At 55.7% G+C, this 21,425-nt stretch overlaps 3 protein-coding genes across 17 annotated transcripts; 1 reads left to right on the top strand and 2 right to left on the bottom strand.

The window, feature by feature from the left end:
- Window positions 1-62: 62 nt before the first annotated feature.
- Window positions 63-11,756, bottom strand: BTK (Bruton tyrosine kinase). 15 transcript variants are annotated; one of them, XM_046939839.1, is made up of 20 exons: window positions 11,554-11,756; window positions 9,951-10,018; window positions 8,558-8,801; window positions 8,350-8,448; window positions 8,092-8,157; window positions 7,470-7,551; window positions 5,871-5,999; window positions 5,694-5,761; window positions 5,065-5,246; window positions 4,862-4,924; window positions 4,664-4,718; window positions 3,911-3,993; window positions 3,674-3,801; window positions 2,949-3,023; window positions 2,396-2,567; window positions 1,908-2,124; window positions 1,212-1,276; window positions 620-738; window positions 357-514; window positions 63-272 (listed from the first exon to the last, which is right to left on the bottom strand). In XM_046939839.1, the coding sequence occupies exons 3-20, from the start codon at window positions 8,696-8,698 to the stop codon at window positions 201-203; spliced, it is 1,974 nt and encodes a 657-aa protein (XP_046795795.1). In that variant the 5' UTR covers window positions 8,699-8,801; window positions 9,951-10,018; window positions 11,554-11,756; the 3' UTR covers window positions 63-200. The 15 variants fall into 15 exon arrangements, with proteins under 15 accessions (XP_046795795.1, XP_046795798.1, XP_046795799.1 ...); XM_046939842.1 differs by having other exon boundaries at window positions 8,558-8,789; XM_046939843.1 differs by having other exon boundaries at window positions 8,558-8,757.
- On the top strand, window positions 11,582-13,570 carry RPL36A (ribosomal protein L36a). Its single transcript, XM_003641094.6, has 5 exons — window positions 11,582-11,607; window positions 11,907-12,012; window positions 12,234-12,301; window positions 13,103-13,225; window positions 13,503-13,570. Exons 1-5 carry the CDS (start codon window positions 11,605-11,607, stop codon window positions 13,521-13,523), a joined length of 321 nt encoding a protein of 106 aa, XP_003641142.1. The 5' UTR covers window positions 11,582-11,604; the 3' UTR covers window positions 13,524-13,570.
- Window positions 12,576-19,620, bottom strand: GLA (galactosidase alpha). The gene is made up of 7 exons (XM_420183.8): window positions 19,441-19,620; window positions 19,132-19,306; window positions 18,873-19,050; window positions 17,076-17,167; window positions 15,952-16,113; window positions 15,145-15,342; window positions 12,576-14,926 (listed from the first exon to the last, which is right to left on the bottom strand). Exons 1-7 carry the CDS (start codon window positions 19,602-19,604, stop codon window positions 14,663-14,665), a joined length of 1,233 nt encoding a protein of 410 aa, XP_420183.3. The 5' UTR covers window positions 19,605-19,620; the 3' UTR covers window positions 12,576-14,662.
- Window positions 19,621-21,425: the final 1,805 nt, after the last annotated feature.

The following is a 21,425-nucleotide window of genomic DNA, read 5'->3' as shown; positions in this document are numbered from 1 at the left end:
CTTCCGCCTGTCCGCCCCTTACTTCCGCCCGCGCTGCGCATGCTCAGTGTCGGCAGGCCCAGAGCTGTTAGGAGGGTTTATTGTGAGGGGTTCTGTGGTGCTCCTCAGCCCGCGCTGTGCGCACAGCGGGTGCCCAGGTGCTGTCCAGTGTCCACGGCCCGGTAGTTCCAGCCACCGGCACCGGGAAGGAATAGGGGTGGTCACGGCTCTTCGTCTGTGATGTCCACGATGCTGCCCAGCAGCGCGCTGAAGGTGGGGCGCTCCTCGGCCTTCTGCGGGGCGAGAGGAATGGCTGTGGGTGCCCGCACACCGCTGCGCCCTCTGCCAGACCCACAGTGCGCCCTGTGGCCACATACCTCGTGCCAGCAGCTGTACATGATGGCGTAGACCCGCTCCGAGGCCTGCTGGGGCCTGTAGAGGCGCAGGCCTTGAATGACGTGTTCTGTGGTCTCACTGTTGTTAAACCTCTCGTAAGGCATCTTTCCCAAAGAGTAAACCTCCCACATCAGCACGCCTGCAGTGGGAAATGGCAGGGACACATCATAGCATCCATGCGCAGTGGAGAGCTCACTGCTGGTGGGCCTCCTCCTGCCCTGAGTCATTAACCCTGTGCTCTTACCAAACGACCACACATCGGATTTGCTGCTGAACTTGCTGTACAGAAGCACTTCAGGAGGAGACCACCGAACTGGAAACTTTGACCCCATGGAGCTTGTGTACTCATCATCAAGGACGTATCTGCAGCACATCAACAGATCAGGGCACCTGTCCTCCATTTCATTTCTCACTCCCCCACGCAACCAACAAAGCCCAAAAGGAATCCACAGCTTTCAGAGTGATCAGAGTTTCCACTCTGCATGGGCTTCAAAAGGCAAAAAAATACTTTTCCGGACAACTTTATGTTAGTCGAGCCTGGGAATGGGTGAGGGTGACATAGCAAGAGGCAAAATTGGCCTGTGGAAAGAAGGCTGCAGGCGGGAGCCTGGAGATGGGGGAAGAAGCAGCAAGAGGACAGGACAACGGGGATGAAGGTTGTAGGAAAGGGATGATGGAAAGATGAAGGAGGTTGAGCCAGACAGATGAAAGACAGGAGAAGGCAGAGGAAAAGCAGAGCTGGAGAATCGTGGGGGAGATAGACGAAAGTGCAGAAGAAACTGACAAAGGCAATAGGAAATCGAGACAGGAAAGTGACACAGATGTATCTACCAGACCTGGAAAGGCCAAAATCCGAGACTTTCACAATCCCTTGGTCATTCACCAAGCAGTTGCGAGCAGCCTGTGGATGGAGAGATGGAGGCAGTCATTCCCACCTGCTCCTGCTTCTCTCATCTCCCTGTACCATCTGCAACTTCACCTCATCTCCATCCATCTAATGCTTTGCCCCACTTTGTCTGGCAAGGCAGGACCCTCTAGGTCTCCTGTTTATCCATGGAGAGACAATTTCCCTGGTGTGATTTTGCCTGGTACAAAGCAGCATGAGGAGGAGATCAGGTATGGCACACAACAGGACTGCACGCTGGCAATGCCAGCCAGAGGCCTGAAAAACCTTTACATGGCTTTACATGGGGATTAAGGCTCAGCTTTACATGGGGATTAAGGCTCAATGTCTGAGCTAGTGGTGCTGCCTTGTGTTGCCTGATGCAAAGCTCTGCCCTAGCCAAAAATGCATTCCTGTCCCCCAAAAAGATGCCTAGTCCTTCCCGTTCTGATAACCCACTGTAGTGACTTCAGACATGCCATAGTGGGCACCTTGTCTATGCTCAGGTGGGCAGGGAAGCTTGCAGGGATATTCTGAATAAAAGGCTGCAGAGTTGCCTCTCTTCACACCAATGAATTAGCCGGACCCTGTCTAGGACATGCTGTAGCTACAACTGAGCTGGAGAGGTGTCCTTTGGCTACATCCCTACCAGGTCTCGGTGCAGGAACTGCTTGGATTCCAGGTACTCCATAGCTTCACAGACATCTTTGCACATTTCCAGCAGCTCAGCAGGCTGGAACCGCCGCTGAGTTTCCCTCAGGAAGTTCAGGAGACAGCCATTGGCCATGTACTCAGTGATGATGAAGATGGGACGCTGCTTTGTGCAGACCCCATAGAGCTGCACCAGCTTCTCATGAGATAGGTTCCTGTGTTGGGGGCAAGAAGGGCATTTCTGAGCATCTGCAGGGACAAGCTGCAAAAGAAGCATTGCTGAATAAGGAGAGGGAGAATTGGGCAGGGAAAAGTGCTCCTGGAATTCTCACTGGCAAAACCAGCACAAAGAGTATAGGCTGTTGAAGTGTGGATTCATGTAGCAATGCACGAAGCAGCCTGATGCTGTCCCTCCAAACCATCTGGGAGTGCAGGTATTCTGACAAGATATATGCTGCACTGACCTGGGGGCTGCTCACCACTTACATCATGACTTTGGCTTCATCAATAAACTCGTCCTCTGACATGGATCCCTCCCTGATCATCTTGATGGCAACGTTGTATTGGCCTCTCCATTTCCCATACTTCACTACGCCAAACTGCCCTGTCCCCAGTTCCTTCAGGAAGGTCAGGTCCTTCGGGTCAATCTCCCACGACCCTAGGACAGAGAGTGTGAGTGTGATGAGGGTGCAGGTGCCCTTCCTGCAGGATGTTCCCAGTCGTCTGGTCTAGCTGGTCCAAGAAGAGCTCATAAGCATGTGCTGCCTGAAAGAATGTGCTGAAAGACCATAAGCATGCATGAAAAACCACCACAGAAAATCCAAGACCTATTCGTCCAGGAGATAGACTTGCAAGTCTCTTGGTCAGTACTGTCCCAGAGGGCCAGGGAGTATTAGGGGGGGATTCCAGGGAACACTGTGGGCCCTGCTGTGGGGAAACTACCAGGATCTCAGCCCCAAGGAGTTCCTGCAGATAGAGCACCCAGGCACCCTTCAGGCCCTGCAGCCAGGGAAACTTAAGGAAGCCTGGGACAGCTTACCATAGCCCAGGCCAGCTGTGGAAGGGGCACTTTTCTGGTGTCGAGACACAGGATACTTCAGTCTGGATATGAGCCCTGAAACACAAAAAGGTGCACTGCCACACCATGATGTTTCAGCAGGGAATACAGGCCTCCTGCCTTCAGCCCAAGAAAGGGAGGACACTGTGAAGTCAGTAAAACCTGGTGGCCTCACTGTTCCTCACTTTCCTTGAGCCTGTCACAGCTTCTTGCTTAGAACATTCTTGTTCCAGCTTTTCTTGGGCTGCATCCTCCTGTCTCCATTCCCTATTTGAGAGGTGCTTTATCATCTGCAAACCCACATTGCTGGGTAGGTTAAGAGGGATAGGCTCATATTTTCCTTTTGTCCAGAACAGGATTGATTGAAATTGCGTCAGTAAAAGAGAGCAATGTGCTTTACAGCCTAGTGAGGGCTGTCAATGGGAGAACAAAGCATTACTGAAAGATGTGTGGTGGGTGTAGAGGGGTGTTTGATGGATGCTGTCCTTCAGGAATTCAGAGGGGTGTGAAGTTCCTGGGGATTCAGCCATGCAGAGCAGAGGTGTGTTTTTGAGGCTGTTTCGCTCTGCTGAAGCTGCCACTGGGGTGTCCCAGAGCAGGGAGATGGTGACTGTACACCTTGTGTGGAGCCCAGGTGCTACCAGTTTATGAGGGGCATTAGGTTCAGGCTATGGCTGCAAGCTCTGTCTGCACCCATGAGCACTCACCGGCAGAGTTGTGCTGATGGTACGTGATGAGCTCTGGGATGGTGTTGAACAGGTGTTTTTCTGCCAGGTAATATTGATTCTGAGGGGTGCAGCATACAACGTAATGGCGGATCATCCCCTGGGGGTCTCTGGAGAGACAGTGCATGGGGTCAGCAGCTTGGGAAGGGCAAGCAGAGAGTGAGAGGTGCCTGGAGGGGTGCTCTGAGATAGCAACAAGCTATTCTTAGATCCACTTACACAGCGGACTTGGCATAAACAGAGACAGTGTATTTCCCTGTCTTGCTGGTAGAATCTCGAACAATGAAGCCCCCTTCCTTACCCTAAAAAGAAAAAAAAAAGGGGGGGGGGGAAGGTAGGATGGGGTATATGTGAGGAAGTGACCATAACAGGCAAGAGGGACAATCACAGCATGACTGGAGAGGCTGCAGTGAATGAAAGGAGTCCTGCTTGTGGCCCCTGCTTTGGGGCATCTACTGACTTGCTTTCCAGGAGGTGGTCACAGTGGAAAGAGACAGTTCCTAGGGCTGTTGGGGTGACAGCCTGCAGGGTTCAATTGTTTGGCCCCCAGGCAGCGCAGGCTAACTATACTGCTGGGCTGCAATGCTGGGACCATGGGGCTCTCAGCTACCTAAGTAATTTCAGGTCTGGATCTAGCCAGCTCTATTCTCCTTGTCAGCTACAGAGGAAGGGGCAGTATTGCATTGCTCCTACACGTACTGGCCCTCAATATCCACTCATTTAGAAACATGTAGCTTCAGTGGAGAGAGACTGATTTACCCTGATGGAGATCAGGCCATGTGCTCCTCCCTCCCTTTCCAGCTCTGAGCATCAAAGGAGCTGTGGGTACTGGCCTGTTGTCTGGTGGCTTAGAGATGTGCCCAGCTTTCCCTTCCCAGTGCAAGTCAGGGCTGGCCTCTGCTAGATATGAGCTGACAGCAGCCTGCAGAGGTCATGTGTGTAAAAAACCCAGACCTGGGAGTCAACACTTACCTCCTGCTTCAGCAGTTGCTCTGCTTGGCTCCGAGTGATATTCTTTGAGTACCACCTGGAACAGAGAGGGATACAACCATCAGGGAGACCCCCAGGCCAGCCCTGTTTCCATCCTGGCCTGATCCTGGCCCAGAACTGGATGTAAAAGGTCTCCAACTGAGCACAACTTGCCAAATCGCCACACTTTCTCCTACTCACTCATAAATCTCCAGCGAATTGCTGGTTGCGGTGACATAGTTGCTGGGGATGTATCCTTCCCTTCTGCAGGAGAAAACATTGAGAGTCTGAGACCAGCTGGGATTCCCCAGTGTCAGGTGTGGGTCCCTGAGGCTGCCCCAGGAGCAATGCTGGGATAGGACACAGCTGCAAGGTGAATGCCATGGATAGCGGGGAGTTCTTACCCATTTTTGTCACGTGCTTTCCACCAAGGCAGGTGGCTTTCCTCCAGGATGAGGTACTCCTCACCCTTCTGAAGCTGCAGGTCCTGCACATTCATTGGCACATAGTTGTACAGGGCCACCACCTTCTTCATTTCACCTGCTGCACTGGGGGCTGGCTCAGGGGGCAGGGGCTTCATCACCATCTTCCTCACGGCAAGGGAGAGCAAGGAACACGGTGAGGCTGGCAGGCATGCTATTTCCTGGGCAAAGACCCTCCCCAAGCCTGGCCAGGTTAGCGCAGCATTCCATCTCAGCTCCCACATAGAATTCCACCAAGAGATTGACCCAACCCAGAGCTTTTTATTGCAATATTTCCTCCTTGGAGGCCTGTCTTCACCAAAGCTAAGTTTCTTCCCTGAACCTTTGGTCTTTATCCTGTATCATGGCTACTCTCTCTTCCCAGCTCCCCCTGGGGATTCTCAGGGGTGAGATCATTTGTCATTCCTCCATCTCTTTGGGTTCCATCCCCTGGTTCAAGCCCCCTTGGGCTCTACTTTGACATCCCCCTCCAGAGTCAAGCTTTGGTCTGTAAAATTCTGCAGACTTCTCTTTAAACACTTTGGAGCAAACTCATGTTCACTGGTCCTTACCGTGTCCTCCTCAGGAGTAGGGGGAAGAGGCTTCTTTGTTTTGCGATGTGACCGCCCAGCTTTTAAACCTTCACAACACAAAACCAAAGGTGAGAACAGATCCCTACCTGTGGTGGGCAGGTGGGAGGTGATCACCAGGGCTAGCGACAGGCAAGGGAAGGGTGCCCAGTGTCTTACTGCCATTCCTGCTCTCCAGGATCTTGCAGCCCATGGCGTTCTTGGCTGTCTGGGAGCAGCACAGGTACTGGCCATCGATCCAGAAGCAGGGGTGGTACTTCTGCACCAGGTCGCTGTTGTATCGGATCACTGCGGCCAAAGAGGGGAGGTACGTGTGACCCCAAGTGCAGATGATCAGCCCCAGTAAATCATTTCACTCCCTGCTCTGCCACTGACACACAGTTACATGGCCCTGCTGCTTGGGTTTCCTACAGCTATTTGCTCTTGCCTCTGTGCCACAGCAATGCAAACCCTGTGCCACCAAGCTGCTAGCTAGAGGAGGGCCAGTCCTTCCCTCTCAGATTTCATCAAAGCTCTTCAGCAGCTCTGCAAAGGGACACGAGCACATCTGGAGGGCCAGGTCCTGCTGCAACCAGTCTTCCTGCCAGCTGATATGTCCAGCATCCCCCAGGCTGTTGAGGTCCACGACTCACAGATCTTTTGAGCCTTTTCAGAAGTGCTTTTCAGAAGTGCTAGACCTGGCTTTCCTGTGGGCAGGGCAGGATGCTGCTACCATCCCCTGCCTGCTCAACGACCTTCCTTGCTGGGGGGCTGTTCCCTCTCCAAGCAGGCACCAACCTACTTCCTGCTCCTCATCCCCAAGCCATGGGACACTTGGATGTGCCTAAATGCCACCTCAGCGTGATGATGGCCCACACTATCTCCACTGCCTGCAGAGAGCCCTCTCTCTCCAGGAAGCAGGATGTGGGCATCCCGGCAGCAAACATTTTCTCTCTCTCTCTTTCCCTGCAAATTCTACAGTGGCTTCCACTGCCACCAAATCATCCTCCTGGAGTGGGGAAGTGGGGCTGGGGCTGGCAGCTAGGCAGAGCAGCAGAGCTCTTGTGAGATAACTGACTTCCCCGTTATCAGCACGCTCTGCTTCCTCCTTGCTCAGGCAAACTTCCCTGTGTCAATTTGAGCAGCTAATCTAACCCCACCAGCACAAAGCCACAGAAAGATACACACACACACACAGACACACAGGCAGCTCCATCAGATTTTGGCTGACCACAAACAGCCCAGCCTCTCTGTGCAGTGCTGCAGCAAGGCGCTCCCAGCTCGAGGAGAGAGCAGCTCCACAGCAAAGCATCAGCTCAGCAGCACCACACGGGGCTCGGGATGAGCTGGGAGATGCTCCTGGGCTCCTAGTATGTTTTTTGTCCTCATTTCCTTCCTAATGCAATGGGGGCTCTACCCTCCCCTTGTGTACTGATGGAGCTCTGTGGCCACATCTGCCATTTCCTCCTGCTCTCAGTGACTTCTGAAGTTGCTTGAACTGCTTTGGAGCAGGTTTGTGGGATGGCAAGATGCCTCAGACAATGCTGTAGGAATTAGTAGGAGGTGAGTGCTCCCCTCCCCAGGCTCACACCAGCACAGGGATGCTACAAATGATGCAAACAGGGGAATAGCCTTATGACTTCGCTCGTCATGGGAGCACTTTCTGATAGAGCTCTCTCTTCCGCAGATATGGGATATCGTAACCACGAGGCAGCGAGCCCCCGGAAACCCAATGCTCTGAGTCACGCCGCACGCGCAGCTGGGTGCCCCAAAACTCACCGCTCTTCAGCTGATGGATCCAGCGTTTGCGCAGCTCCTCTGTCGGGGAGAAGACGTAGAGGGGCCCCTCATCGTACACCACCTATAGACAACGTGCTCAGCGCCGGGCCATGGCTCATAGAGGGGAATAGGAGAGCAGAGGCTTGCAGCCACCCGAAGCAGCCAGCGCAGAGCAAAAGCTGTGCCGTTCGTTGTGTGCGGGCCCCGTGGTGCTCATGGAACCGTGACAGAGATGTTATAAATAAGCCCCTTCCCCTGAGACTTTCCACTTCCTTCTCTGACTTTCATTGTGCTGGGGGCCACGCTGGGTGCCAGCATGTGTGAGCAACTGGGTTAGGGGCTGAGCGAGCAAAGAGCATCCATCCCTCCAGTACTGTCCAGGGGACTGAAAACTGCATGACGAAGCTCAGAGCCAGCATTCATCTCCTCTTCCAGAGAGCTGCCTGATTCCTCACTGCCTATGACGGCTCATCAGCCTGCCCCACACAGCAGCAGGGTGTCCCCAGAACAATGCTGTGCTTGTCCTCACGTCCCCCTGCTCTTCTCACCCCTGCTGCAATGCCAGCTCCTGCCCTGCAGCCAGGTGGAGCAGAAAGGTGAAGTGAGCATGATGAGAACTCACCTGAAAGGGGTAGGGGAACCGCTCAATGATGGAGATCTGCTCCATGTTGTAATCCTCCCCTTTCTTCTGGAAGAGAGAGGGAGAGATAGACACTGACATCCTGCAGCTCAGCTGCGGGACCCACAGCCCTTGCCTTTCTCCTGCCCCATGCTCTGTGTTGGGCTGGACATCAGTACAGTTTGGGCTGTGTGCACAGAGCCCCGTGCCAGACAGCACTGCCCCCACGAGAGTACAGGAGACAGCAGCAGGGACGCTCACCGGGACCTGCCGCTCAGGGGGAGGGTTGTTTTCAGGCACCACCGTCTCCACACAGGTGATCTTCTCAATGTCCACCGAGCCCTTCTTGCTGCCTCGGCGCTGCAAGAGATGAGATTGGTTTGAATGATCCCCAAAGTGGGAACCTGGGGAGACCCTCATCCCCACGCTTTGTGCTGGTGAGAGACCGCCAGCAGCCCCACGGACTCACCCCACGCTCAAAGTCATACTCGTAGTAGGACAGCTTGCTCTCTGTCAGCAGAAACAGGCGCTTCTTGAAGTTGAGGGGAGATGTTTTCTTCTTCTGCTGTGAGCGCTTCAAGAAGATGCTCTCCAGGATGATGCTGGCCATGTCGGCCACCCCAGCTGCCTCCTCGCCGTGCTCACGGGGTTGCTGCGTGCAGGGTGACACTGACACAGCTCTTGCTCAGCCCAACACCTGCCTGCAGCCAGACCTCACACATGTACAAGGTATTTATGTGGTGACCTCTCTCTGTTGCTTCCCCCTTGAGATGCCATGGTGAGGACCAAGCTGCCACCCTACAGGCTCGAGCTCCAGCTGGGTGTTGGTGGCTAGATGGGAGGGAGCTGAGGAGGCCGTGAGAAACACCGCCTCGGGGAGGAGCACAGAAGCCAAGCTGTGACACCCAGCACCCTCCCTCCCTTCTCTCGGCACTGCTGTGTTTGTGTGGGCTGTTTCCTCCCACTGAGCTGCCTGGGCTCTGCCTTGCACAAGGGACAGCTGTGGGGGGCAGGCCCACAAAAAAACAGGGGTCGGTCCTGGCCCCAAATGCCTGCAGTGCTGTGCTGCCAAGAGCAGAGTGGCTCTAGAGCCATCCTTCCCCCCATCTGCCCAGGGAGCCTGCAGGAGCACGCAGACAATGCTGAACTCCCTTCCCTGTGTGAGCCAGGCTCAAAGCATTTCCTTTAGCCAGCACCCAGAGGTGCTTAAATCCTCCTGCAGCCCCCACCAGCACAGCTCCTGATTCTCTCCAGGAACTGGTCTGGATGTCTGCAGCACCCTATGGCTGAAGGTGTGAGCTGCTCCAATGGAGGGCTGTAACCAGCTCCTGGTCCCACTGCTGAGCTGCACAGAGCCACTTCTGATCCATGCCCCTCAGTTCCTTCTCTGTGCCTCCTACCCCTTCACCTCAGGTTTGTTCTCTTTTCCCTGGAAAAGTGTGGTCAAGCTTCCTGCTACACATCTGTGCAGCCTTTCTGCTCACCACAGGGACCACAAGGGGACCAAAGGTACTCTACGTGGTTCTGTCTGCTGTGCCTCTCCCATGGCATGCCCAGCAGGGGGGCAGGAGCAGGGTGTCCCTCCCATCTTCTCCAACATCCCGACCCTCACCACAGACCTTGTGACAGCAAACCAGCCCTGCGTGCCTGCAGACAACGGAGCTCCCCCACCCTGCAGCTCCCACTGTGGGCCCCATTGCTTAGGGTTCTTTGGGTGGTTTAAAAATAAAAACAACTTAAAAATAATGGGTTATCTGAAGAACCAGCAGCCTCAGTCTGATCCAGGGATGAGGGCTGAGGGAGCGGGGGAAAGGGCAGGTGGCTGCGGTGGCCACTGACCCACAGGATGCAGGGAGCCTTACCTTGTGTTGCAGCAACTGTGCCACCCCCAGCAGCGGTGGGCAGAACGGACAGGTCCTCACTGTGTCCTCTGGGATGGTGACACCAGGGAGGAAAGGATGGTAAGTGTCACAGAGGGATGCTCTGATCCAGCACAGTGTTGTCTCCTGTCCCCAGCACAGCCTCCCCAGCTGCCCCTCTCTGCCAGTTATGCAGCAGGGCCGATGAAGGGGTTGATGTGTGCAGGGCCACCAGATCCCAACGCTGTGCTGGTGGCTGCCCAGCAGTACTCACCTCCCCAGCCAGCCATCGCTGCCTCACTGTGACAGCAGAGGTGGTGAGTGGGTGAGCGGAGTTGTCCTCCCCCCTAGATAATGTGACTTCCTGCCACTGTCACACCTCGGACAGGCGTTCTTTGACGTGGCCACTGTGCTCAGTGCCACCAGAACTACACCCTGTTGGGGTGTTGAAGCAGGAGGGGAAGCTGCCGCAGGCAACCCTGCACAATGGCACTGCCAGCACCCCCACCCCCTGCTCTAGTGCACCCCAGCACTCACAGATCACCCCCACTCCCTGCTCCATGCTGCCACCAGCACCCAGCCAGCACGCTGATATGGGGTTCCAGCACACTCCTAGCACCCACAAACCACCCCAGCCCCCTATTCTGGCATAGCCCCACGGCCCCCAGCTCCGATACGCCCAGGGCCCTGCGCCCCACGTCCTCGTGGCAGCAGGATGGATGCCGCCCGCTCAGTGTGCATCCAAGCCTCACGGCCCAAATGCGGCTGCTTGGTGTGGCACACCACAGCTACCCAGCACCTGGGATACCTCCCCCATCCCCATCACCACCCTGGGGCACACAGCAGAGGTGTGAGGCTGTGAGCCTTTGTGCTGCCCACGTCACATCTCTTTCTGCCACGCGATCTCAGGACGCGGCCCACCCTGGGTGCCCCACACTCACCGAGCCCTCCCAGCCGCCCCAGATGGACAGTGCTGTGCTGTGCTGTGCCTGCTGCCCCACGCCTGCCCCGAGCGGCCCAGCACCGCGAGTCGGGGCGGCTGCGGGGACGCAGCGCAGGGACGGCGCTGGGGTCTGCCGTGCAGGGAGGAAGAACGGGGCCGGCCAACCCCACCCTTTCAGTTCCCCTTTTCTGAGTTTCTGACTCAAAGCAGCAGCTGCGTTTCCTCCTGGAGATGGCCGAGGCCACCTCCACACTGCCACCTTCACAGTGCCACCAGCAGGCCCGGGTGTGGGGACGTGGCGCCAGGGACACAGGGCAGGCCGAGGGGTTGGGGAGAAGGGCTGGAGTGTGAGGACCAGGCCTGGGGCTGGGCTGTGGGGCTGGGAGCTGGGCTGTGGGGTGGGCAGCGGGCGGTGTGCGTGAAGGGCAGGAAGGCTTCGCCTGCACCCCATGTCCCTGCACCCCCGTGTCCCTGTGTAACCCTACGCAGCCCCGTGTCTCCGTGCACCCACGTTCCCACTACACCCCCCAGGCCCCCGCGCCCCACAGCCACGCGCCTCCGACCTCCTCTCTCCCATCCTCCCCCCTCCCCCGCACTCCCCGTCCCTCCCGCCAGAAGGGGGCGCTGCGCTCCAAGCGCTCTTCCTCTCTGTGGTCCTCTCACGTCTCCTTCCGCTTCCGGGTCGCTCCTTCTCTTCGGGTCACCAGCGGCAAGATGGTGAGCGCTGGGAGCGGGGGGTTGCGGGTTTGCTTTTATCCGCCTCCATCCGTCTCCGCGGCGGCTCGTTCCGCCAGCCCGAGGCGCAGAGCAATGCGGGGGGCTGCTCGGCTGGCGGTTGGGCCGGGCCTGGGCGGCGGCGGAGGCCGTAATCGCGGGGCGGTGGCGCGGGGCCTGTCCTGTGGCGGGGAGAGGGGCGGGACGGCCGGGCCGCGCTCGGCGGCTCCCAGCAGCACAGGGGCGGGTTGGCGTCTCTGCGGCTTCCGGCTGTGCTGACCGGGTTCCCCCTGCTCCTCCAGGTGAACGTCCCGAAAACCCGCCGGACTTACTGCAAGAAGTGCGGCAAGCACCAGCCCCACAAAGTCACCCAGTACAAGAAGGGCAAGGACTCTCTCCATGCCCAAGGTGAGGGCGGAGATGCGGTGGCAGTGGGGCAGGGCCCAGGGGAAGGCGGTTGGTGCCGAGGGGATGCTTTTAGGCTCAACGCATGGCTGTGGTGGGAGCAGGGATTTCATCTGATCGGTTGTGCAGAGGGAGGTTGAGGTCTGCAGGTGGTTGGTAGGAGTGCCAGCTGTGCTTGTAGCGTATCTGAGCTACTGCTTAAACGGACCCGTTTCTTCCTGCAGGGAAGAGGCGCTACACGAGGAAGCAGAGCGGCTATGGCGGCCAGACGAAGCCTATCTTCCGTAAGAAGGTGAGTGCTGCTCCCAGAAGGAGGGCTTGAAACCTTTGCTCTCCACACATCCTGCTGAAGAGGGGCGCTTCTGCCGCCTCAGCCGTGGTGTGCTCAGACCGTACTGTGGCAGCTCCGTGCAGGTGGGGCTGTCCAGAGTGTGTAAGAACACAGCTCCCATCCCAGGCTGCTCCTCGTTCCTTGTTAGGTCGCCGCTTTCTTACAGTGGAGTCATGCAGCATGTCTTTGCAGAGAAGCTTCTGCATGGATCCTGATGCTTTAAAAGAACACAGTCTTAACGGAAATAATGCTTTTAATGAAAGGAATTCTTGAAGCAGCAGTAGAAGGAGCGGGGTGTTTTGTTACATGTGCTGCTGTCTGCCTTCCTCTCCAATTTATGGAGTGCCTGGAGCTGCAGTCATATAGCATGTTTTCCTTCTGTGCCCCCACCTACGTTCTGCTAAGGGATGGGGGCTGAAATCTGTGCTGTTACAGTAGGGAAGCAAAACCTGACAGACGTTTGTTGGAGCGGCTTTCCTCCAGTGTTAGTGACCTCTGCAGGAGACCAACCCTGCCCCAGTAGATCCTTTTGCCAGTTCTTTATAAACATGAGTAGGCAAAGGAGCAGACCCACTCTTTACCGGTCTCTAAGACACCTTTTTGTGTTTAATGGAGCAAGTCAGCTGTGTATAGTCTCTTATTATGTTTTGAGAACAAGCTGATTAATCTTCTAAGGGTAGAGATAACAGGCTTTTCCTGAGAGCAGCAATTTATTTGCTTTTGGACACTTTGTTCACTCATGCACTGCTCCTCCCATCCCAGGCCAAGACCACAAAGAAGATTGTGCTGAGGCTGGAGTGCGTGGAGCCCAACTGCAGGTCCAAGAGGATGCTGGCAATTAAGAGATGCAAGCACTTTGAACTGGGAGGAGACAAGAAGAGAAAGGTATGTGCGTGTACCAAGACTGGCTGATGATGGAAGAATCATCTGGGTGGGTATGAGAACAGCTGTGGCTTTGGGGGGAGTAGTGCCAGCAGCACAGGCTGAGCACTCCCTAAGTGTTGAGTGAGGCTCTGTATCAAGGGGAGGATTATGAGCAACGTGCAACAGCCTGCCTGAAGTGGCTGCAGAAGGGACAGACAGCAGGCTATGTGCTGCCAGGGTTGGGAGAGGGCAGGATTCAGCGGTGAATAAACTCACACTCATCTCTTCCTCCTTATAGGGCCAGGTGATACAGTTCTAAGCTGCATCCTACTCATTTTTGGACCATATTAAAGTATTTGGAAGTGATCTGTTACTTGGTTTTGTGTATTCTGTGCTGCTGGTGGGCTGAGACTTGCAAGTACGTTAACCCAACAGATGTTCCTTGCTCCAAGAGGTGTATAATATGCATAGAGTACAAGTGCATCAAATCCGCTTTACTGAGTGTTGCTTCTAGTAATCATGATGATTTTTGAGAACTTAGTGAACTGTTTTCCAAAACTTTGATTTAATTTCAGCTACCATGCTTGGTACTCTTGCGCAGGTAGCCCTGCTTAGGAAGGCTTCAATTGGAGTTGTAAACACAAACATTAGAACAAATCCAGGCATCCAGATTGTGCGGTAGCCTGGAAAGAATGTATTTGTGTGAGTGGTTAACTGTCTATCCTGCAGCTTTAAGCTAAGGGTTGCTGCCACCAGGGCAAAGAAAGCAGTTATTTCTGGAAGGGAGCTCACTAAGGAAGGATTCTCCAGCGGCCCCACAAAGGGTGGAGTGGGGAACTGTCATCTAAAGGGACAGATATGGATGAGAGGAAGGCTTGTGATTAAGGGGAAACCCTCAAAGCTCAGCTTGAAGGCATCATACTTAATCACATTCAGCAGAGGTCTGCTAAGAATCAGCTACTAAGTGCTGTGATTGAGGCCAATCCCTGAGTTCAGAAGGTGGAAGGAGGTAACTGCTCTCAGGACAGTGTTGAATTTCTTCAGCAGGAACAGCTTTTCCTAGTTGTGGTCTTAAGAGCCTTCAAGTGTGCACACCAGCCTGCCAAAGCACACAGCGGAGCAGCTGGGCTGTGCTGCCCTTTTGTGCCTGAAATGCTGAAGAAGAGCTGTAGAACACTGCATGCACCTCTTACATATCTTTGGTAGTAGTGGCAATGAGTTGTTACCCTGCTGGGGGCCTTGTAAGCCCTTGAGAAAGGAGAGCTGGGTGAGATGTCAGAGAAAGGGTAAACAGGAGAGAAGCAGCACCCCTTTTCCCACTATCTCGTGGTAACAGAGTCACGGGCATTTGTTACACTAGGCAGAAGGTTCAACGTCCATGGAGAAGCTCTTGCGTAGTGAATGCTTTAGGACAAGAAGTGCAAAGCGTGAGGCTTACCAAAACAAAAATCACACCTCCTACAGCGGCACTAGTTTGAGCAGTACAGTGCCTGTTGGGTTCACTTCCACGCTCAGGGAGGAGACCCAGTTGTGGACCCCCCAGTCCCTGCTGGTCGGCAGGATCTGCTGGATGCAGCACGCCGGGTTGCAGGCCAGTCCATTGCCAAGGAAGGTGAGGGAGAAGGTGAAGTTCTGGGGTCCCCCGATTTCCTGCTGGTTTAGGACTGCCACAGCATAGGCTCTGTCAGATAGGGGCCGTTCCCACAGCTCGAAGTTCTTGTCCTGCCAAAGAGAAAATAAGCCACAGGCTTGTGTTAGGGGAGGCAGAACCAGTTGTCTTTGTGCCTGTGTGCTTAAGCAGACTTCAGGAACAAACGTGTTCACTGGGCTCCTGTTCCCAAACCCTGGGCGCTCCTCTGTCACAGATCTCCACTGCCTGCTTTCTGAGGAAGCCTGCAGCCCATGTTCCAGAGCACACCCCCGGCCGGGTCCTGCTGTACCTTAGTGATGCGATAGCCCTGCTTGCCCAGCGGATCCTGGTTGATGGCGATCACCTCCTTGTTCTGGAGCAGCCACTTGGCCTCTGGTTTCATGTGCCGCAGGTCATTGGACATGAAGAGCGGCGCTGCCATTATCGCCCACATCGCCATCTGAGTCACTGCCTGCTCCCAGCTCAGCCCGAAGTTCCCAATCACCAACTGTGACAGGAAAAGAAAAATTCCTTGTAATGATGCACCAAGGAGAAACTGGGCCAGCAAGCTGAGTACTGGGAAGTGGCAGGGTGCTAAGGGTGGTGCCCTGTTAGGGGACTGGTTAGGCTGAGCTCTAAGAACAAGACCAGCTGGCTGCAGAAGACTAGCATGGCAATTCAGCATGAACCAATGGTGGAAGAAGGATCCTTATCTGGCAAAGCAGTGTTCAAGAGTGCTCCTAGATGCAGCTATTCACTCCTTGCTAGTACCCAGCTTGGCACCCAGGGCTTATTCCCCTCTGGTAGGAGTTAGCATGTCTGAGACTTTCTCCTAGAGTCATATCTGCGTTTGTTAGGAACTGGCACTGCATGTAGAGGCTGCAGTACAGAGATGGTGCTTCTCATACTGCGCACGGCTGCACCCCACTGCTGTGTGCTCAGGGTGCTGTTCTGCTGCTCTGTTCCATTTAGGGATCCCTCTCATCAAGTGCTTAATCCCAGGACTCCATCAGATCCTTTCCCCATGTTCCTCCTCCCAGTCTCCCCATCCCTCTCAGGCTACAGCTAAGGAAAGAATTTTTTGCTGCCACAGGAAGGGTGTTGTTGCTCTACTTGCCATGTCAGGGTCATTCCAGCCCCCTGGCCCAGCTATCTTCACAATGCTGTCCTGGTGAAGTGCTGTCCACTCCATGATACTCTTGATGCTGTTCCAAGAATCATAGACATCGTAAAAGTTCCTCCAGTGATTGCAATACTGTTTGATCTCTGTGTAATTGGGCTGCCAAAACAATAAGCGTGATTAGCCAGAGAGCTTGGCTTTACAAGATCAAGACAAGGCTAGACTGCATCAGGGATATTCTGGGGGAGAACTGTTAGCTGACAATGGATGGTATTCTATCTGATGCTGGCTCCCTAGGATGCCTTGTACCCAACAATTCCAGTCTGCCACACTCCAGACAGCACCACCCTAATTGCTTCCCTTGGGAGAACAGTTGCAGCCACTTAGCTCTGTTAGAACATCTCTACAAGTGCCATTTTACCAAAGGTGGGACAGGACCAGTGGGATTAAACTTTGTCATCCTATTACTGCTACAGTAATTACTATTTCAATAATTACTGCTGTTTTTTGGGTTTACACCCTTTGGTGACTAATGCATCTATCTCTCTGGGAGGGTATGACCACATCCTGTCCTGGTGGTATGGGGGAAGGCAGCTATGGGTGGAGAGCAACATGTCACTCACAGACCCTGTCCAGCAAAAACCCACGTGTAAACAACACAGAGCAGTCCTGTTAGATAGGCTGCCCTAAAACTCTCATTCCTGGTCCCTCGAGGTGGCTGTTAGGTTGGGGCTACAGCACTCTGCACAGCAGAGCATGCAGGAGGAATAACAGCAAGCTGACTGCTAGCTGCATCTGCACCGCCAGCGTCTTGTTGCTCAGCTCCCTGAAGAGGGAAAGCAGATGGATGCTGCTGGTCTTGAGCAAGCTCCAGCTGGGCTGTGCTTCCAGCAGCTTGTGCTGGTGTGCTGCAGAATCCTACTAAATTCTTTTCAGCAGAGGAGCAGCTTGCCACAGGTACGCCTCAAGGCTGCAGAGGAAAAAGAGTTTTCCTCCACCTTGCAGTCTTGTTCTCTGTCAGACCAGAGAGCAGCAAATTGCTTGTGAAGCTGCTATGCAGTCCTAATGCTTTTCTGTTCTTCCCACTTTGCGCATTGTGAGCCCTGAGAAACGTTCCCTACCTGCTGCATGGGCCTCAGGTAGAAAGGCCATTCACAGGAGTACACAATAGGTCTGCCAGTCTTGTTCAGGGCCAGAGACATGTTCCTGTAACCTAAAAGAAGAGAGGTTACCCCATCTCCTTGCTCAAGGAAAGGAACTGAACCAGTGCCACAGGTTCAGGTTTCAGCTTGACTCTTAAAAAAAAAAAAATCAAGGCTGAACATCCTCTCATAGCTCAAATAATAAAGGGAGGAGAGAGGAGCTTGTAGTGGCAGCCAGCCTCCTGCCTCCAAGGATAGGTGAGCTGTTTCATGGCTTTGCTATTTGTCCCAAGCAGAGGTGCTGCTCTGAGACTGCTGACCTCTGTACATTACCCACCACCCTGGTTTCAGCTGGGATAGAGGACCATAGATGCAACCCTGGGAACAGGCTGCAGCTTTGCTGTGTGGTGTATTTTCCCTCTAGAATCACAGAATCTTTTGAACTGGAAGGAACCCTTGTTGGTCTCAGTGACCTCTTCCCTGCACTGAGCAGAGACACCCACAGCTGCACCAGGTGTTCAGAGCCCCGCCCAGCCTGACCTTGAATGTCTCCAAGGACAGAACACCCACCACCTCTGCAGGCAACCTAAACACAAGTTGGAAATGCAAGTTGGTATCTTACCAAGCTGCTGGGTACAGCACCAGTGGTTAACGTTGTGGGAACACGTCCTTATGATGCATTTGTGCCATATGGACTGGGCAGGAATAAAAAAGTACTAGCTTTGTCCTGTCCTTGTCCTCAGACAGCCCTGTTAAGTCCCTTTCAATCAGCAGAGAGGGAATGAAGCGTTTGCTCTCTCTCCTGGAACTGCTTCAGTACCACTGGATTGCAACTGGGTTATCCATCTGATCCAGCCAGCTTCCAGCTCAGCTGTCGCCTGCGGTGCTGAGCTGTTCTCCTGGCCCCAGCAGCCAGCCAGCACACACTGGACCAACTGGCGTGGAGCTGACTGTCACTTGGACAGGTTCTCTCTACCGTTCAGCCAGGATAGCGTGCAGGATTCCTGCTGCCAAATGCTGTGCCAGCAGGGAGAGCCCAGCCAACAGAAAACCAACTTCAGAACCACATTGTTCTTCCTGCAAATCTGCACCTGGGGCACTGGGGTGTGTGGTGCTTGGATGGGGTCTGCAGCCAGGAGTTCTGAGCGCAGCGTTACTGAGCTCTGTACTGCTGACCCACCAGCCTGTGCGTAACAACTTCAGAACCAGCATTCATAAGGGCACATTTAAAAGTGAAAATCCCAGCAGGTTTGTTGTGCCAGAATTCCCTTCTATTTTTTTTCTGCTAAAAGCCCTGATAACTGCCCTTTCTACCGCAGACGCAAGCTGTTCTAGCTCAGAGCTGATCCATTACGGCACAGCTTCGCCAAAGGGATTGAGCATCAAGCGTGCAAAACGCTTTGTGCTCTGCAATGAAAGCACTCCAGAAGTGCAAAGCCTTTGTGGTGCTAAGAGCTGACACGGCAGTCTGCAGACAGCCCCCAGAGAACACAGACAGCACTTCTGTGCTCAGCACGGCGCAGTCTCTGGTGGGAGAAGGCTGCTTTCTCAAGCCACGCCTGAAAGCTCTGGGAGTCAGAACAGCCAAAAACCACTTGGGCCAGCAATACGTGCTGCCCTGGAGAGAGAGCAGCCTTGCACTTGGGAACACTGCATGTAAGCAAATCCCTCAAATGTGTACAGTCAGGGAAAAGCATCTCCCTGGAGCCCACCCCTTGGCTGGGGATTGCTGACAGCCGCAGAACAGCCGTAGCCGCTCCCCACCTGCTCACATACCTTCTGCCAGCAGCTCCAGCGAGTCGGCGTTGCAGCCATCAAACTTCAGCAAGTCCACACCCCAGGAGGCAAAGGTCTGAGCATCCAACTCGTAGTGCCCGTAGCTGCCAGGGAAGCCGGCACACGTCGTGTTCCCCACGTCGCTGTAGATCCCCAGCTTTAACCCTTTGGAATGGACCTGAGCTCGGCGGGCAGAAGGAGAGGCTTTGAGTCACGTGGCTCCTGCAGAACACCCGTCCTCCCGCAGCCCCGCACTCACGTAGTCCGCCAGTGCACGGATACCGCTGGGGAAACGCCGGGGGTCCGCCCGCAGCCGGCCCCGCTCGTCCCGCGTGGGCGCCATCCAGCAGTCGTCGATGCAGACGAACTCGTAGCCCGCTTCCTTCCAGCCCTCCGCGACCATCACGTCGGCCATCTCGGTGAACAGCCGCTCGCTGGGGCAGGGGAGCAATGCGGGGGGGGGACACTGCAGCTCGGGCCGCAGCCCCGCAACGCAACGCAACGCAACGCCCCGCTCCCGGCACCGGGACCCCGGCTCCCCGCACCCCATCCCATCCCATCCCGGTACCTGACGCAGCGGTCCGGCTCAGCAGCGCAGTCGGTGCCGCAGAGGAAGCGCTCCCAGTGCAACCAGCCCATGGGCGGCGTCCGCGCCACGCCGTTATCCAACGCCACAGCCAACGCCACCACCACAGCGGCCACCAAGGCCCAGCGCGCCGCCGCCGCCGCCATGACACCCGCCGGCCGCGGCGTCACGTGACACGGACGGGCGATCACGTGGCGGCCGGGTCATGTGACGGGGGCAGTCACGTGGTCCTGCGCAGGTGTTTTCGCACTGGGGCCGCGGCCTGCTCCTCCGCCGCCGCCATTGGGGGGCGCAGCGCCGTAGGCTCCGTAGGCCCCCTCCCGTGTAGGCCCAATTCAGCCGCCCCGTCCCCACAGCGCTGCGTTCCCTCCGCAATGCTCGCAGCCCACGCGGCACCCACAGAGCGCCCCGCGGCCGTGGGAGCAGCACACGGCACCGTGTGGGCTCAGCGCTCTGTGTACGGGGCTCGGGGCTCTCCGGGCCGCGCTGAGGCCTGGGCAGGGCCCGCTCCAGGCTGCGGAGGGACGGGGCCTGGCAGAGCCGGGCTGTGCCCTCGCACGGACGTGGGGTTGGGGTGAGGCCCCCGTCCCGCTCACACCCACCCAGACCTCCGTGCCCTGAGAGCCGATCCCAGCAGGGCCGGCCTGGCAGGGTGTGAGGCGACGATCTCTGGAAGCTCTGTTGCCACGCAGCCCCCGGAGCGGCCTCCTCGCTAGGTGTCCTCCCATCTCCGCTCTGGCGCTCCCAGGGAACAAAAGCCCTTCAGAGACCGCAGTCAGATAATGGCACTTTGTTAGGGCGCGGGGTCCTCCCCCTGCCCCTGGGGGGCTGCAGGGCACGGCTTCTCCGAATGGGACAAAACACACCACAGAACTTCATGGCTTTGTTTTTCTTATGCCAAACCACAGCCCGGAGCTGGGCTGCTTTCCATATTCCCGGGGCTGGGGGGCACTACAGATCTGACCCTTGCTTGTAGCCAACCCCCGGCCCTCCCTTGCCCGTCCCTTCTGTTTGGGGACCATCCTTGCAGCAGGTGCTGTGGTTCCCCAGCCCCGTCGCTGAGGAGTGAGGATCAATAATAGCACAGAGCAGGGCCTTTACCCCCCAGCACCCATGGGTGCGCAGCAGCAGGAGGCAGGTTGCATGCATCTGCAGCTGCTGGGCTGTAAGTGCCGTGCTGGCAGGCGCTCAGGGAGCTGCCAGTGCTGATTATTCTGATTTTACTTTCCAGGAGTCACATTACCCCGACGTAACTCCATTAGCTTCCATTTACACCGGCAATTAACTCCGCTGCCGCTGCTGGTCCTGTGCCCACTGCTGCTTCCCAAAGCGGCTGGGACATGTCCTGAATGTGCAGTGTCACACAGGAGAAGGAAAATTGACTCCATCTGAAGTCTGTGGGCTTTGCCAGGGGGTGGCTGCTACCCATGCTGCACCCCCAGCCTGGGTGAGAACTGCTGGCCCTGGGGCATGGAAACTCACTGGGCCCATGGGCTGGAGGGGCTCCCAGCTCCAGTGTGGGTGTTGGGAGCTCTGGTAGGGGCTGAGTGCTGCTGCTGCTGGCCCCCAAAAGGCCCCAGGGGGGCACAAGCCACCAGATCTGTGCCTGTAGGGCTGTGGGGTGGCAGTGCTCCCTTAAGCATCCCTCACCATGGTGCCTGAGTGGGGACTCCCTCTGTTTGGCTGCAGCCAGAGCACGCCATTACTGCAGGTTATTTTATGGTATGTTAGTTTTTCACAATGTATTTCTTTTTTTATTCTTTTTCCTTTCTTTTTGGGAAGTGCCCGTTCCTACAATCAGAGTGGTTTGGGGCTGACCCCAGCTGTTCTCCCCAGTGAAGCTCCCAGGTACCCAGACCTGCTGCTGGGTAAAGGAAAGCAGCGAGGGCAGGAACGCAGGAGCACTGCACGGTTTGGTTTCTCCCATCAAAAGAACAAACCAAGCACCGAGCTGCAGATCTCCACTT

This window comes from Gallus gallus, chromosome 4 (assembly GCF_016699485.2).
Source record: "Gallus gallus isolate bGalGal1 chromosome 4, bGalGal1.mat.broiler.GRCg7b, whole genome shotgun sequence".
Taxonomy (NCBI): domain Eukaryota; kingdom Metazoa; phylum Chordata; class Aves; order Galliformes; family Phasianidae; genus Gallus; species Gallus gallus.
This window is presented reverse-complemented; position numbering and strand designations above follow the sequence as displayed.